The sequence below is a fragment of the Eublepharis macularius genome, chromosome 14, assembly GCF_028583425.1.
Source record: "Eublepharis macularius isolate TG4126 chromosome 14, MPM_Emac_v1.0, whole genome shotgun sequence".
Classification (NCBI taxonomy): domain Eukaryota; kingdom Metazoa; phylum Chordata; class Lepidosauria; order Squamata; family Eublepharidae; genus Eublepharis; species Eublepharis macularius.
The window spans coordinates 1,212,481-1,229,150 of record NC_072803.1 but is presented as its reverse complement, the minus strand read 5'-3'; the positions used below and the strand labels follow the sequence as shown (position 1 = coordinate 1,229,150).

Genomic DNA, 16,670 nt, shown 5'->3' with positions numbered 1-16,670 from the left:
TCTGCAGTGCAGTGGCTGGAGTGGCAGGCGAGGATGTGGGAGGACCGGGTTCAAAGCTTGCTGGGAGTCTACGGCTTGGTCACTCTCAGCCTAATCTGCAACGGAAACTTCAAGGTGGAGAAAGCCGCGTACCCAGAGCTCCTTGGAAGGAGGAGGAGGAGATGAAATCGTATTTGCTAAAGAAGCGAATACATAAAATAGATCCCAAAAAAGCCCAAAGGCCTGGAATGGCAGCCGGAGGCTGGGTGTGGTGGACTCCCCTCCCCTGGCCCAGATTCTGCCTGCCATAGCAGGGACGTCGCTGGTTACCCGCTTGGTTTTTCTGGGCCCCGTTCAGGCTTTTATGCCTCCCCCCGCAAGCTCCTGGGTTTCAGCCAAGCCAGGCCTCGGTCTCTGCCAGAAGATATTCAATGGTGTATCAGACCTGTGCAGCGTAGCCTTCTGCTCAGAGGAACCACCAGCCTGAGCCTGTCTGAGCACCGGGGCAGTGCTGGGCCAAGGGCGTGATGCCAAGGGAGAACCGTTTGGGGGCTGCCTCCCCAGCCCAGCCACCCTCTCGTGCCAAGCAAATCTGCCATCTTTCTCCGTGGGGCAATTCCCACCCACCCCTTCTGGGCAACGGGAACTGCAGACCTGCAGCTTCTCAGCACAGCCCCCAACGCAATCACATCTGGGCCCCTGAAAGAGACACAGAGTTTTCCTGGCCGACTTGCTTCGTTCCCAAAGATGACTTTCAGCTGCCTTTTGTGGCTGGCCAGGAAATGCCTATCTCCTGCTATCCATTACGTTAGAGCTCAACGGGCCTTACTGCTGTCCCTATGAAGCGATGTCCTATGCTGGGGAAAGGACAGACAGGGGAGTGGGCTTGGGAGGTGGAACTACAGTGGCTCACAGCTCAAGGTCTGGAGTTTCCAAAGACTGAAGAAGGCAGGTGGAGATCTCAGGCAGCTTTTCGAGGCAGAAGGCTCAGTGTGCAGGCCAGGCCAGCCGGGGTCTTTGTGATCCAATGGAAGGGGAACTTCGTACCTCCAGGAAAGATCTCCTAAGGCTTTGATGCAAACTGGGCAGGGGCCCTTTCCCAGGGCAGAGCAGAGCCAGGGCTCCTGGAGCCCCCTGCTGAGTCAGGGCTGCACGGCTCATCTTTAGTCTGCTTGGGTTCCAGCGTGGCACTAGCCCAGCCTAGCCAGCTCAGAGTCCAGCTGCTCCAGCTATGTCATCCCGGCCCAGCTCAGCAGGGATCTGCCAACAGTCACCCACAAGGCCAGAGCAAGGAGGGCAGGGGAGGGGCCTGGGCAGGAGCTCTCCAGAGTCACAACAGTCAAAGGTCAGAACTTGTTCCTCTGGCGCAGCCTCCTGGCGGGGGCGGGAGGAGGAATCTCTTGCCAGGAAATTTTGCAGGAAGAAAACACGGCGTTCCAGGGCAGAGTCCACAACAGGACTGTTTACACACACAAGGGTTAGGGGGCTGTTGTGCGACAGTTGCCCTTCTCTTGACAAACACGTAACGTCCGTTTTCTGGCCACATCCACTTGCTGGCTGTCTGGGTTACTCACAGGAAGCCCACCGAGAAGGACGACGCTGCCATTGTGGTTCTGATCCCCAAGGGAAGAGCTGACTCAAGCGACCCACCCCTCTGGCCTTCCTTCAGCTCTCTTCAAACTCTGACCCCGCCCCCTGGACAAGTCAGAGGGCCAATGGGAGCAGAAGGACTGTAGTCCCAGCTCAGCCAATTAGGGACGCAGGCCAAGCTGCGAACGCCTCCTGCCGTGGGCACCAGGCGACCCCAAAGCAGAGGAAGCAAGCTCACCCCCTGCCCTTGCTGCCCTCAAACCAGGATGGATAGGGGGCGGGCAGCAGGCAGGGCCTCAGAGGCAGGCGATGCCTCAGGACGGCCACGAGAGGCATCCAGGCCGAGTGCCTGGGCAAAAGCCTCTCCCCGCCTTGGCGCAGAGCTGCCCGAGCTGCCGGTGCCCCTACTCACCGGTGCTGTTCGGGTGCCAGGTGTGATGCCCGGGAGCGGAAGGGCTGCTGTCCTAGCTGCCTCTGCAGGTCGGGAGGGATTTCAGCGGTGGGGCTGGCCATGGCCAGAGTGTGCCTCTTTGACCGACTGGCCAAGTATCTGCAACAAGCAGGAGCACATTTGGTGAGAGGGAGAGGCGGGGGGGGGGGGGCGCGGAGGAGCAGCAGCAGGGGGGGCTGGGGGGGCCCAAGCAGGAGTTCCCTGTGACTCCAAAGCACCCGCAGGGGAACCAAGCAAAGCACCCAGAGTCAGAGCCCAGCGGGCTGCAGCTGCTGTGCAAGAAGGGAGAGGAGGCGTGGGGGGGGGGGCTGCTGCCTGGAGAGACACTGGCCCTGTGGAACAGCAGCCTGGCTACTGCGGAGCAGCCCATGCCCAGGGCCAAGGCTGCCCTGAAGGGCCATAAGCTGCACGCTCACCGGAGTCAAGACACGCCGTGAGGAAGGGAGAGCTCTGCCAGAGCAGCTTCTCCCGGGGCGTTATGCTTGGACAGGCCCTCTGGCAAGCCCGTCCCCGCTTCAGCCGAGTGCCAAGAGCGCCCCCTGGCTTCCGCTCTCTGGCACGTGGAGCACAAGGAGAGCGGGAAGGCAGGAAGGAAAAGGCCACTGCTGAACTTCCCAAAAGCCTTCTGAGAGGGGGCAAGCTCACTCTCCCCCAGGGAAGGAAGGGCCGTGTTCTGGCTCTGTCTGCGGATCTGTCTCAAAGGGAGCGGATCTTGCACGGCAATTCTAAAGTAACTTTTGTATGTCACTCGGGGTTCACTGAACAAACGCTGGTCAAGATCCCCAGCCAGGCACGTGGACTCTGGTTCCAGGACAGCGTCACAGACGCAAGCGGTGGCTGTTCTAACACACAGGCACTTGAATGTTACATGCACTGAGACCGCAGAGAATCACTGCAGCTGCAGTGCCTCCCCGGGGAAAAGCAGAATGAAGAGAACCGCTGCAGCATGGGACCAAGTCAACATCTGTCCTGTGTGCTTGGTGGAGAGGGGCAAATTCCGGCAGTGCTTGGTATTTGTGGTTTGCTAAGAGCATTTCACTGCAAGCCCCTGGAGACCAATCTCGCCATTAATCACACCAAACAATTCTGCCAGCTCTGAGAGGAGAGAAAGAGAGAGAGAGAGAGAAGAGAGGAAGAACCTCCCCTCCTGTTTCAAGGTCAAGCTCCTCAGACAACAAACTGGAGAGAAGGGGGAGGTAAGGCCCACCAGCCAAGGTCATCCCAGAATTCAGCGAAGCAGAGCAGCTAACAGAGTGCTCTAGGAAGGTCAACATTTGCTCCCACTGGCCTGATATGGGCTCTTCTGGCTTAGAAATGAGTGGCCTGATGCGACGTCTAATGCCAAGAACTGAATAAATGGCGTCACAGGCAAAAAGAGGGGTGCGTGCGTACCACTTGTCTCGAGCAGCAGGGAAATCTCGTGTACAGGGAATTGACCTCCCCACTGCCCTGCAGGCGTGACTCCCATCCCGACCAACGAAGAACTTTCAAAGCTGTGAAGGGGCCGCGGCTTGTAGTCGAGGGGCCACCGCTCAGCAGCAGAGACCCTCCCTCCTCTGTGTGTGGGAGCCCCTGCACCACCACGGCAGGACTCTGGCAGAGGCCCTGGGAAGCCGTTGGCAACAGGGTAAGTGACCAAAGTACAAGGCGACTTCACGAGCCCAGGGTGGGGGGCATACAAAAGGCCCATCTCAGTCAGCAGGAGGAGAAGCCTAAAGAAGTCCTGCAAGGCCACAGAGGAAGTGGGGTGGAGACTCGTGGCCAGAAGGAGTGCTCTGGAGCTTGGCGGAAGTGGGAGGCGATCCCATGCCCTTGCGGGGATGTGAGCATTCACGGCTAATGCTACAGAGGCAGCCTTGCCACACGGGCATGTCCCATTCACACCTCCCAGCTCTGTCCTATCAGAGATCGTCTCTTCCTGATCACCTGGGCAGTGAGGTCACTGGAGAATGGAGCACTTGGGAGGGACGTGGGCCCTGAAGAAGAGGAATGGAGCTCATACATCCAGGGAAAATGCAGCATCGCTGAAGGCACCATGAGTTGGTCCCGCTGCCTTGCCTGTGACATCCCAGAGTCTCCATTCCTTGACCTTTTCCATCCTTCTCAGAAATGAGAAAGAACCTTCCCATGCGCCCTTCAGGGCAGCATTTGTCCCTGCTGGACTTTTCTTGCTTACGCAGAGTGACCAACAGCTGGTCCTTGCACCGTGAGCAATGCAAGAGTTACTTGGCAGAAGGCTGCTCCTTAAGCAGTTAGCAAATCAACCCAAAGCTCCATGGGAAATTTGAGAAAGGGCATCTAAGCAAGTTCCTTCAGCAGCAGCGCACGGAGCCACTGGGGAACCAGCGGCTGCCACTAGCGTGCGCTGAGGGTGTCAGAAAGTCTCTCACAAGCATCATGGATGGACAGCTCTACTTGCACCAGAGGCCCAAACACTAGAAAGATTTACTCATCCATGTAGCAGAAGGATGTTAGTGAGAGAAAGAGCAGCGAAGGGCCAGAGCTTCAGCTTCCATAGAAGCAAAGGTGACGTGGAAACCACGAGCAAAGCTATTGCCTAGCTAGTGTCAAAGCAGCCATGAGAACCCCAAAGCATGCCCCCCCCCCTGCCCCGCAGCAGCAGCTGGGCATTCTGACCTCTGCACGGCTTCCTGGTCTGGCTCCCCATCCGAACTCTCCTCATCCACGGGGGTCACCGCGGGCACTGCCTGGAAGGAGGAAAGCAAAGAGCTTGGCTCAGCAAGGGGGCGCTTGGAATGCCCTTTTCAGCCCCACCTGGCCCACACATGCACAGCTCAGGGGAAACTTCAGCTCTTCTGGAGCTGCTTCAAAAGCCAAAAGGAGGTTTTATGAACTAGAACTAAACAGACAAGACTCCAGCCAGGCCCCTGTTCAAGCACAGACGTTGCCTGCTGCCTTCGAGGCTGTCGAGGTTAGCAAACTTGGGAACACTTGAGGAATGAGGATCCACTATGGATTGAGTCAGGGCTGTGCTACTCACTGGTGTCATGGTAACAAGTGGAGAAGGACCCCGAGGACGTTTCAGGAGCTGCTGTGCGTGCAGCTGGATATTGGCTCCTCCGTCTGACGCCCTTCGCCCAAGCGGTCCCATTCCATTCAGCAACTGCAGAGTTGGAGGCTGCAGCAAGGACTGCTCCTGTAAGACAACTGCTCGTTGCTCCCAGCTGAGGGCTTGCAAGGCCAGGGCTGGAGGGGAGGAGGAACACGGCACTCTCTGCCAACAGCAACAGGGGCAAAGCTGGTGGACACTCAGGGACGGGGTCGTTCCTGAGTGGATTCATGATGATCACGCCTAGCAAGGTCACGATACTGATACGACTGGATCCTGCCAGGGACGAGGGATCTCCTCCCAAGCCTCCACAGCTGAGGAGCAGCCCTGCCCCTCCCGCCCCGTACCTTGTACTCCAGCTGGCCAGTTGGCTGCAGATGTTGCATGGGAAGCAGGTTGGCAGCCATGTTCACGTTGGGAGCCACTTGCAAGAACGGGGCCTGTGGCGCCATACGTGGGAATCCCGGCAGAAGCTTCTGGAGATCCTCCATCACCTCCGTTCTGCAAACACATCCACCCAAAGTCAGCGGCATGCCGGGAGCGGGGAAGTCTTCTGGGCAGAAGCTTTCAAGGTGGAACTGCTTACACACGTGCCACACAGCACATGGCCCCAGGATAGGGAACAGGCACCCGGACACTGCAAATGCCATCTAACCAAGGAACGGGGCTCCACTGGTGGGACAGCGACCTGAGTCTGAGTGGGTATTAAGAGGGGGCTGTCGTGCCAGAGCAGAGCTTGCACACAACTGGATGCATCGCAGCCTTTTTTTAAAGCTGTGGCAACCAGACCCAAAACACTCACCGAGGATCAGCCACCCCAACCGTGTGCCGTCTCATGGAGAGGTAGCGGACCAGAGCTTCCGGGGAGGGCTCTTCGCCTTCGTCGCTGTCCAGGTTCATTGTTCCATCAGCCTAGGGCAGAAACACACCAGGAGGATTGTACAACAACAACAACAACAACAACAACAACAACATTCGCGGAACATTCTGCAGGGAACGCCACTCACCTCCACCACTTGGTTCTCGGGGTTGATGAGCTGCACTTGTGGCACGTTGATGCTCACTGGGCTGCTTGCTTGCTCTGCCTGCGAAGGGGAAACAAGCCGAGACAGGAATGCCCTGCAAGGGGAGCTCCTGGCCTGGCCGGATGTCGGGTGGGGTCCTCTGGACCCTTCCAGCTCCCTGCTTCTAGCAATTCAGCCCCAACACACACGGCAGGCAGCACCCCCAACACCAGACTGACCTGGATGCTAGCTGGGGCAGGGAAGGTCATGGTCCGTGGGAGGCTGGGGGGGGCAGCGATGCGCAAGTTCTTGTGTCTCTTCAAGCGGTCACAAAGCAGGCTGTAGATTGCACTGTAGTGATCGTAGGCGTCTGTCTGTAAGGACTGGAAGGCAAGGGGGCAAGCAGTCACCTTTCCCTTCTTTATCCAGGCACCCCCCCCACACACACACACACACCTCACAGCCCCAGTGTTCCCTGGGGGAGCTACCTGGAGGGTACGTTCCTTATCCAGCCCCATCTCTGCCATGGCAAGCAGCACGTCGTCGTTCAGGGGCTCCATCTGCCTCTCGACCTTCAAATGATGGCACTCTGCGATGAGCTGGAAGGCACAAACTTGCTCAGTGATTGTGCCCCTCTCAGCTCACAGGTAGGAGGTTCAGGGCTTCTACGTGTGAACCAACAGCACAGGACAGCTCATTTCCTAGAAAATGCTCTTGCCAAGGAAACAGCTGCGATAGCTCTATTATCCAGCGTGTGTGGACAACACCCCATCCTGCTTTCTTGTGCATATCTCTAACCAAGGGTATTTTTGCCTTGAGCCGCTCAGTGCCTGGGCAATCTGGCTACAACCCTCCCCCCCCCCGAACACAACCCCAGAATCCTTCGCCTGCATGCAGAAATCAGATTCATTCCTCGCCAGCAAGATGCTGTTAACACCTCTCGGTCTTCGGCATCCTGGACAGCTCTTTGCTCTAGGATCAATCCCCCCTGCTCATACATCTCCAGCTGCCTCAACCACTTCCTATAAGCTACATTAACCTAACCTGCATAATGAGTCCTGTGTACAGAATGTCAATGCGCAAGCCATGGAATCTGGGCCCGTGAGAAAAAAGTACGAGGAGTGTAAAGCGGCACTCACTGCATCAAACTCAGCGTCCACCTCACCAAGTTTCATCCACTTGTGTTTGCAGATCTGTTCCATGGAGAGCCGCCTGCTCGGGTCCAGCACCAGCATGTGGCGGATCAGGTGCTCACACTCTACAAGACAGCAGGGAGGGCTGAGGAATTAGGCGCTGAGTGTGCCACCAGCCGCCCACGCCTCCGTCGACACCCTTTGGACACACACGCCTGTCAGAACCTCCCTGGAAACTCAGTGCCAAGCCCTGCATCCCCGCGGGGCCAGTAGCACACCGTGGGACCCTGGCCAACCCCTCCTCCAAGGCCGGCCAGGCCAAGCCACAGTGCCTGACTGTAGGGGCAGCAGCAGAGGATTCACTAGTCAGGCCTAGTTTCGGCTACCCCTTGCACAACGAGGCACAGCACAGCACGCGCATGCAACTTGTAGCCAAGGGACGGCACGCAGCGAGTCTTCTTAAGTACGAAGAGTCTTGGGACTTTGCTCCCAGCTGGGCTGCAGAAACCACTGGACTTATGCTCTGCTTCAGAAGTTCAGGGGCGACGCTGGTATGTGGGAGAACCAGGAAGATGATCCAGGGCCCAGAAGGCCAGTCCTATGTGAGGGGAAAGCTAAGGAACAAAATCTATTTTGTCTGCAGACAAGACTGGGCAGGAACAGTTCTTCCTCCCCACAACAAGTGCCAGTAAGGGGGAAGGGGGCTGAGAAGAGGGCAGGAAGCCTCCAGAGGGGAGACTGCGCATTAAGAACACTCCTTAACTGCAAACCAAGCAGCCAAGGAAGCCTGTGGACGCACAGCTCAAGTAACAAGACCGAGACTGTCCGTTTGCAGGGCAACCCACACGCTCAGCCTTTGGGGCGCAGCCGCCTCTTCTTGGCACTCCTTGACTTTTCCCTCGTGCCAGCTCACCTCATTTTAATTCTATTTATTGCTTTAATGCCCTTTATGAGCCTTTGGCTGTAAGCTGCCTCATCAGCTTTATCTAAGAGTATTTGCAGGACAAAAATATTTTCAGCGCCAAATCTTGTCCAGCTGCTGCCAGCCACAGGCAAGAGTCATGCTCCACCTGACCGAAGAGATGTGACGCTGGGCGAAGGCTCAGAGGGGCTGGCCTGCCCCAAGGAGGCTAAGCTGGCCCGCCGACCGGGACTGCACCAACAGGTGCACAAATGCCAGAAATTCAGGGGAACCAGGCAAAACAGCTGGCCACTCACAGAGATGCTCCTTCATAAATGAACACACCAGGCTGGGCGGAAGGAGGGAGAGAAAGCGACTTGTTCTACCAGTTAATGGATGTAAATAGCTGGTAGGGCAAAGGCCAGAAGCTAAATACAGAATTATTCACAGGATCAACTCACAGGGTGCTCACAGAAACTTGGCTCACCCTCACACGCACCCAACCCCACTACGGTGGCTCTAACGGGCTGTCCTAATGTTATAGCAGCTAGCCTGGCAGGCCTCTGATGGGCTTGCCCAATTCAAAGACATGCAGGAAAGGGACCATGGCGATCCAGGCCCAGAGGGCCCCAGAGGAAAGCCAAACAGCCCCACCCTGGTTGGTGTGACAGCTACTCTCAATACTCACACAGGCTGAAGGACGCATCACGTGAAACTTGGGCCTGTGCCAACTCAGGGAGGGGCTCAGAGGTCGGCCCCCTGCTTTGCACAGAGGGAGCCCCGGGGTTCCATCCCCAGCATCTCCCGTTCAAAGGGTCAGACCTCTGGCCTTAGAAAGCCAATGCTGAACCAGACAGGCCAGTGATCTTTAGCCTGAACAGACTTGCTCCTGCTGCCAGCCTGGACTGCCCACCACGGAGCTGGAGAAAAGCGGCAGGAAAATGGCAGTGACCCAGTGGTTTTCCTCTCCTACTCTCTATGGTACCCACAGAGATGGAGGCAGAACACTGTCCTCACCCTGAAAGCACCTGCGCATGCGGCAGCCTGTATGCAATGGCAGAGGGGAAGGAGAGAGGCCTGGTGGCGTCTTGCCAGGGCTGAGGGCCAAGCCGCTTCCCCTCACTCGTCTTCTCCAGCTGTCCACTGGCTGCTTCTTCCTTTTTGGGCCGTCTGGCTGCTGTGGCAGCCAAAGTGCCCACTGGAGGGATATGCTGGAGCAAAGCCTAAGCAGATGCTCTGCCACCCCACCACGCGCCGCCACCGCCCTCACTCATCTACGCCTCTTCAGGCTGAGCTGAGAGCAGCCTGCTGCCTGGTGGAATGGGTAGAGCTGGAAGCCAGTCCCCTCCAGGTCAGAGCATATCTTCGCTGGGCTGGCCAGCTGCCCCCTGGGTGTCTGGTGTGGCACCCTGCCTCTTTGGGGCTGGACTGTGCTTCTTCAGCCTGAAGAGCCCCCTCTGCCCCACCAACCATGGGTTCTGGCTGTGCCAGGCAGGCACACTTGAGCAGGTCCAAGCAAACAAGAAGCCAGGTGGGAGGAGTCCTTGGATGGAGGGGAAGGGTAGGCACCCCTTCATGCCTGCCAGCCAACCTGCAGAAATCTCCCTTTGCAACCACCAGGCGAGCCCAGGCTTTGGTAAAGTCAAAGTGAGATCTTTTTAAAGTTTACAGGGGGGGGGGGGAGCCCAAACAGGCATCTTTTTCTCCATTTTTTAAAATCTCCCTGTCTCAGCCCCCTCCCAGCAGCCAACAAAAGGATTCAGGGCCGAGCAGGAGGAATGGAGGGGCTCGTTATAGAACTCTTCTTTCTCCCCCCCCCCCCCGCTCTTCATCCTCCTCCTCTGCCACTTTTTCCTCTATCTAGCCATCCCTCCCCCAAATAAGCCTCTCCAACTCCCAAGTCCCAATGATAGTAAGTGAAGGAAGATGCAGAAAAAGATTGGAAAGGGGGAGTGCTTTAAGTGTTTTTAAAACTGTGTTTTAGGATTTTAAAAATAAAAATGGGGAAATAATCAAATAGAGTAAGAAGAGTAACAGCCATATGACACAAATGCAATTAGGGATTATGAATATGAGCATCTATGCAAGGCAAAAGGACACATTTATGACATGCTCGATTTATTCTGGTTCTCTCCCCTTGGCCACAAAGAAGCAGAACTCGGGGCTTTCTTCCAGCTCTTTGTTCTAAGGAGTGACAGAGTTCCTTCCTCCCTTCTGCAGGGTTTTTTCCCTTTCTCTGCACCTGTTTCTTTTTCATCTCTTAATACCCCAGGGATAGCCGTGTCCCACCTATAGATACCGAAGAAATAGAAAGCTTTTACATGAGTGTCCAAGAAGAAATCGATCCTACACCTATACAAGATAATCACAGCTGACTGGAATGCAAATATGAGAGACAAAGCAAAATCAAACATGGTTGGAAAATTTGTATTCGGATTATGAAATGAAGCAGGAGAACAACTCATAGAACAACTTATTCATTGTAAACACAAGCTTCAGGCAACCGAACAGACAGCTGTATACATGGACATCACCACATGGCCAATACAGGAACCAAACAAATTACGTAACTGGAAGCAGAAGATGGAGAATGGAAGATTTAAATCCGGGAGTGGGACAGTCGTGCACTGTCTGGGAATAGCTCCTCCTCTCCGAAGCAGGATTGGTTGTTTCAAATGTTCCCGGAGGGGAGGAGTTCATTCTTAGCTCACCAGTTCATTTCTAAGCCATGTGCCATGTGTTTGAGCCTTTGAAGTTGAATTTCTGCCCCTCCACTTTTTACTGCACCTAATAGTCTTAACTGGAACACTAAGAAATATTAACTATATACACGTAAACACGTACTCCTTCTAATTCACCCAACTTGTCTTGCTTTGTCCATAACATAAATGGTCTGGCTACCTTCAGTATTTTCACTATTCTTTGGGTGGGTAGGACTGTCCCACTCCCGGACCACCAAGAAAGGAAGCTTCACGGTAAGTGATGGTTTAAATCTTCCATTCTCCGGTGGTCCAAGGGAGTGGGACAGTCCTGCACTGTCTGGGACGTATAAAAGTGGGTCTTGAGTCCAGCAGTCTTACAGAGCGTGCTGTAGCACCCTCCTTCCAAAGGCAGCTTCTGCCGATGCTATCTTGTCTGTCCTGTAGTGCTTGGTAAAGGAATATGCTGACTTCCACGTTGCTGCTTTGCATGTCAGTTCCGGAGATGGGAAGGATCTATATGCTGCCGAAGTGGCTGCTCCCCTGAGCGAATGTGCTGTGATGCCTGTCAGTGGTTCTAATTGTCTGGACGTATAAGCCACGATGATACATTCTCTAATCCATTGACTTATTGCGGATGTAGATACATACCTGTTGTCCCAGAGAGCACTTCCTAAATGATACAAACGTGCTCTCTGACTTGCGTATTAGCTTTGTTCTCTCCATGTAGTAACTCAGTGCCCTTCTTACGTCTAAGCAGTGCCATTCCTTTTCCCTCCTGTGTTTTGGGTTAGTGCAAAAGGATGACAAAATTATGTCTTCTCCCCTGTGGTACGTGGAATTTATCTTCAGTATAAATGAGGGATCTGGCCTTAGTACTCCCTTATTGTTATGGACTATACAGAGCTCCTTGTCCACCGATAAGGCGGCCCTTATTTCAGACACCCTTCTTGCCAAGGTGATACCCACTAAGAAGACGGTCTTGCGCGTCAGCTCCTTTAATGGGCATGACGCCATGGGCTCGAATGGGTCCTTTGTAAGTGCTGATAGTACCACATTAAGATTCCACATTGGGAACCTGTGTATCTGAGGAGGATTCGTCAAACCCGTCGCTCTCAGGAACCCTTTTATGTGTGGATGTTGCGTAAGGCACGCTCCCTTTCTTGCTCCTCTTATGGCAGAGATTGCCACTACCTGTCGTTTTAATGTGCTAAAAACTGAGCCCCTTATCTAGCCTCTTATCCATCCTGAAGAAACAGGAGTATCTCTTTCACTGATGTTGTTAGGGGGTCAGCCCCTTCCCCCCCCCACATCAGTCTTGGACTGTCTGCCATGTGTTGTCATCGCTCTTGTTGGCTGGGCGTTTTCTGGATGCCAGCGTGGTGTGGATCGCTCCCCCTGTGCAACCTGACTCCTTCAACTGCTGGTGCTCAATCTCCAGGCTGTGAGACTTAGTGCTGCTGGGTTTGGATGCCTGATTTTTTCCTTGAATCTCTAGGTCCTTCCTCCGTGGTGGCTGCCGTGGTTCCGGACCTGATAACCTCCTCGGTTCCTGAAACCACGCTCTCCTTGGCCAGAAGGGGGCTATCAGGATCACTTCTGCCTGCTGTTCCACCACTTTCTGTAGCACCTTGTTTAACAGTTGTATCTGTGGGAAGGCATATAGCAGTTCTCAGGGCCAGTCCATATTCAGAGCATCTGTCCCAATAGCCTGTTTGTCTTTTCTTCTTGAGAAGAATTTTGTTACTTGATAGTTGTGTGCATTTGCGAAAAGATCTACCCTCCAGGGTGCCAAATCTTCTGCACACTTGTTTGAATACCTCTTCGTTGAGGGACCATTCTGCTTGATCTATGGTCCTTCTGCTTAGCCAGTCCGCTATTATGTTCTCCTGTCCTGTGACATGCACTGCTTCTATTGATTTTGGGTTCTTCTCCGCCCAGTTCATGACCAAGGTTGTTTCTTGATTCAGGGACCTGAACCGGGTTCCCCCTTGCCTGTTTACATATGACTTTGCAGTCATGTTGTCCGTCTGCATCATGACATGGTGTCCTGACAGTAAGTTCTGGAATTCCTGCAGGCCTTTCCTAATGGCCTTTAACTCCAGTCAGTTTGTGCTGTTGGTTCTTTCTATTTTCTGTCCACTTTTCTTGGGCTATCCTTTCCTGGGTGTCTGCTCCCCAACCTGGCAGGCTCGTGTCTGTGGCTGTTACAATGCTCTTTGGTCCCCTGGGAGAGAGGCCCCCCTGGAGTCTTGTCGGGGCCATCAGTCACTCCAGGTCTTGTTTGAGGGATGGCGGCATCAATACCCTCTTTTGACATTTGTGTGTTATGATTGTCTGGAAGGGCAACAGAAACCTCTGTAATGGATGTGTATGGAAACTTGACCCTTGTAACACATCCTGGCACGGCACCATCATCCCCTGAAGTTGCGCTAGTCGCATTACTTCCATCTTCTCTTTCATGTCTCCTTGATCATGGATCTGACCTTCTCTTGTCTCTCCTGTGATAGGAAGACTTTGTCACCGTATCTATCATGAGTCCTAGGTATGTAATTTTCTGCACTGGCGTCAGATTGCTCTTCTCCTCCCTGTTGTTCGAGAATTCATGTGCCTCCAGACATTTTGTCGTCAGTCTTACTGCCTCCAGACCTGCTGTCAGAGATTTGGCCTTTAACAAAATGTCACCAAGGTATGGAAAAAGTGATATCCCCCGTAGCCTCAAGTGCGCTATTAGTGTCACAAGAATCTTGTTGAACACCGTTGGAGATGACTTCAGTCCATAGGAAAGGGCCTTGTATTGGTAGTGATTTCCATCGTACACGAAGCAGAGATACTTCCGGTTTGTTTCCTTTATCGTTTCCATCCTGAATTTGCAAGTCTTGATATTTTAGGTCCAGGATGGCTCTGACATCCCCATTCTTCTTTGGAATGATGAAAAACACTGAGTACACGGTCTCTTTTTGTGTACTGTGAGGGAACTGGTTCTACAGCCTTTATATCTAATCGGTGCTGAACGGTTCATCATCAGGCGTTTTTGTTTCACTGGGTTTCTCGGGAGCTGGACGAAGCATCTCGGTGGTACAGAGTCGAACTCCAGGGAGTATCCTGAAGTTACGGTGTCCAGAACCCATTTGTCTGTGACTGTCTGATGCCACGCAGTCGCGTAATCTTGTAAGCGGCCCCCGATCTGTACGATCCTTGTGTGATGATTGTGGTCATGCTAAACTTCCTTTCTTCTGTCCCTTGGTTGGTAGGCCTTTCTGGAGTGAGAAGGATCTGCGCTCTGTTCGGTTTCTGGGTTGCCAGCAGCCTTTGAACTGTCTGGATGCGCTTGAGCGTGGGGGTCTCTTGGGGTCCCAAAAGGACTGCGGGCTGCGCTCATTTTTTGGTTCCTTCCTTTTTGATGGCAGGACCTTTTCCTTCTCTTTATCCTCCACCAAGTACTTATCTGGGGCCCCTCCGAATAGTTTGGCTCCTGTAAACGGTGTGGCCGCCACCTTGGATCGAGCGGCTGGGTCTACATCCCAGTTTCTCGGCCAAGCGTTGAGTCTGGCCGTGACGCTGAAACCCATGGCTCTGGATGACATCTGGATGGTCTCTAGGGTGGCGTCAGCTGCAAAGGCTGTCGCCGGGGCTATCTTTTTAACTTAGTCTTTAAACTCTTCCGGCACCTCGCTGCCTGCTGCTGCCAGGTCTGAGGCCCACGTATAGGCTGCTCTGGCAAATAGGGAACCCGGAGCTGATGCCCTCAAAGAAGCTGCCGAAGCCTCTAAGCCTCTGCGCAAGGCGTGTTCAACCTTCTTGTCAGATGGATCCTTGGGAAGCCCCTCTGCGTCCATAGGTAGGACTGAGTTAGTCGCTAGGCTAGTGACTGGGTCATCCCCTGTTGGCAGCTTCATCTTTTTTGCTGCTTCTGGCACTAGAGAATTAATCTCGTTAAAGACAGATTGATTTGCCTTCGGTTTGGCCAAGTTCTCCCATTCTGCTGTTAACATGCTATGGAACGTTGCTGGCAGAGGGATGCGTTTGACTTGGCATCCTGGTTGCTAAGGTCCGAGTCGTTAGCCATCTGGCTTTCCCTATCTGGGAACTGCAGCGACTGGTTGGAAGCAGGGGAACTTGGTAGATCTAGTTTGCACAGGGCTCCCTCTGCCACTCTGGAGTTGTCTAGGCCTGCCTCTTCTCCCATTCTCACCAAAAGAGGCTTTCCCCTGCCTGCAAGAATACAGAGAAAAGGGGGGGGGAATTAACATCTCTTACTACTGATAATGGGCCCGGGAGAGGGGGGGAGGATGTGAGTTTGGCCTCTGGACTTCTCCCTGCTTACAGGGAGTCCCTGCTCCGGTTTTGGTGCCCTTTACAGAGCTGCTTGCCAGAGACCAATGATCAGCGCACTGCCGCCTTCCCTCATGCTGCTGTGGTCGCGTAGGTGGGTTGAGTTCCCGTACGTTGACTTTATCTTGGCGTCGCTTTTGCCCGCTGGAGAGGACTCGACCACAACCCCAGCGCTGCTCGTCTGGTTGGGGTGAGTTCTCCTCCCTGAGGGTCAGTGAGAAAAAACTCCACGGGAGTCTTCACAGAGGCCAGGGCCTAGGAGAATCTAGGGTCGTCGGCTCCGTTGCTTGCACTGGCACTTTCCACGGCTGTAGGAGGGGGGTAGGAAGAAAATCCCTTCCTTTTACACCCTTGAGCGCCAAAGGTCTCTGGTCTCGTAGCTGTAAATTTTCTCCTTCCTTGTTTGTCCAGGATCAGTGCTCTTAAGGAGCAGAGTCTACCAACATCCGGAAAAAACAGGGCCGGAAAAAAACTGGCGAGCCAAGGACGAGCCCCTACCCTCCGGGATCAATTGAAACAACCAACCCTGCTTTGGAGAGAAGGAGCTATTCCCAGACAGTGCAGGATTGTCCCACTCCCTTGGACCACTGGAGAAACTCTATTCTGTACGCTAAATCAAGACCAGGGGCTTACTGTGGTATAGATAAAGCTGAAGAGAAACACTAAAAGAATTATAGTGTTAAAATATAACCTAAATAATATTTCTGAAGAATTTAAAGACCATGCAAAGAACAGACTGGCATTACTAAGTATAATTGATCATGAACTGGAAGAACTGTGGGCTGAAACCAGAGATATTATCAAGGAAGAATGTGCAAAGATTATTCATGTAGCCTAAAGAAAGAAGAAATCTAGATGGATAACTGATGAAACTTCTAAAATTGCTAAAGATAGTCAAGAAGCAAAATTAAAAGGTGACAGAAATAGCATTCTAAATGCAGCTTTTCAGCAACTTGTACACAGAGAAAAAGAGATCTATTATAATAACCACTGCAAAGAAAACAAAGGGAACAATAAAAAAGCAAGAACAAAAGATCTGTTCCTCAAAATCTAAGAAAACAAAGGGAAATTCAAACCATGAGAAAGGATGCTGAAGGATCAACAAGGAAATATCTGATCAATCAGTACAAAAGAAAGAGAAGATAGAAATAATGCAATGAAGAACTATAGAGAAGAGATAGAAGGATGACAGATTTTCTCAAAGAAGTATCTTTCGATGAAGAACCTGAAATCTTAGAAAGTGAAGTAAAAGCTGCACTCAAAGGAATTGGGAGAAACAAATCACCAAGAATAGAGCTATTTCAGGCTACAGAAATGAAGTCCATCAATGTCTAAACAAGAATAAGGAAAACAAAACATTGACCCACAGACTGGAAATGTTAAATCTACATTCCAATTTGAAAAAAGGGGATGCCAAAGAGTGCAGCGACTACCGGACTATCATGTTAATTTCCCATACAAGCAAAGTGATGCTCAAAATTCTACCGCAAAGACTATTACCATATATG

At 53.1% G+C, this 16,670-nt stretch overlaps 1 protein-coding gene across 3 annotated transcripts in view; it reads right to left on the bottom strand.

Moving 5' to 3' along the window:
• Positions 1 to 16,670, bottom strand: part of SIK3 (SIK family kinase 3) — a 105,374-nt gene that overhangs the window by 12,799 nt on the left and 75,905 nt on the right. For 2 of the 3 annotated variants that reach the window (XM_054997843.1, XM_054997842.1), the window contains 9 exons: positions 7,234 to 7,352; positions 6,583 to 6,693; positions 6,334 to 6,477; positions 6,098 to 6,175; positions 5,893 to 6,002; positions 5,438 to 5,591; positions 5,022 to 5,177; positions 4,658 to 4,728; positions 1,982 to 2,119 (listed from right to left, as the gene is read on the bottom strand). In XM_054997843.1, the coding sequence (XP_054853818.1) occupies positions 1,982 to 2,119; positions 4,658 to 4,728; positions 5,022 to 5,177; positions 5,438 to 5,591; positions 5,893 to 6,002; positions 6,098 to 6,175; positions 6,334 to 6,477; positions 6,583 to 6,693; positions 7,234 to 7,352 (1,081 nt within the window). The remainder of the gene's footprint in view (positions 1 to 1,981; positions 2,120 to 4,657; positions 4,729 to 5,021; positions 5,178 to 5,437; positions 5,592 to 5,892; positions 6,003 to 6,097; positions 6,176 to 6,333; positions 6,478 to 6,582; positions 6,694 to 7,233; positions 7,353 to 16,670) is intronic. The other variant, XM_054997844.1, reaches the window with a different exon arrangement.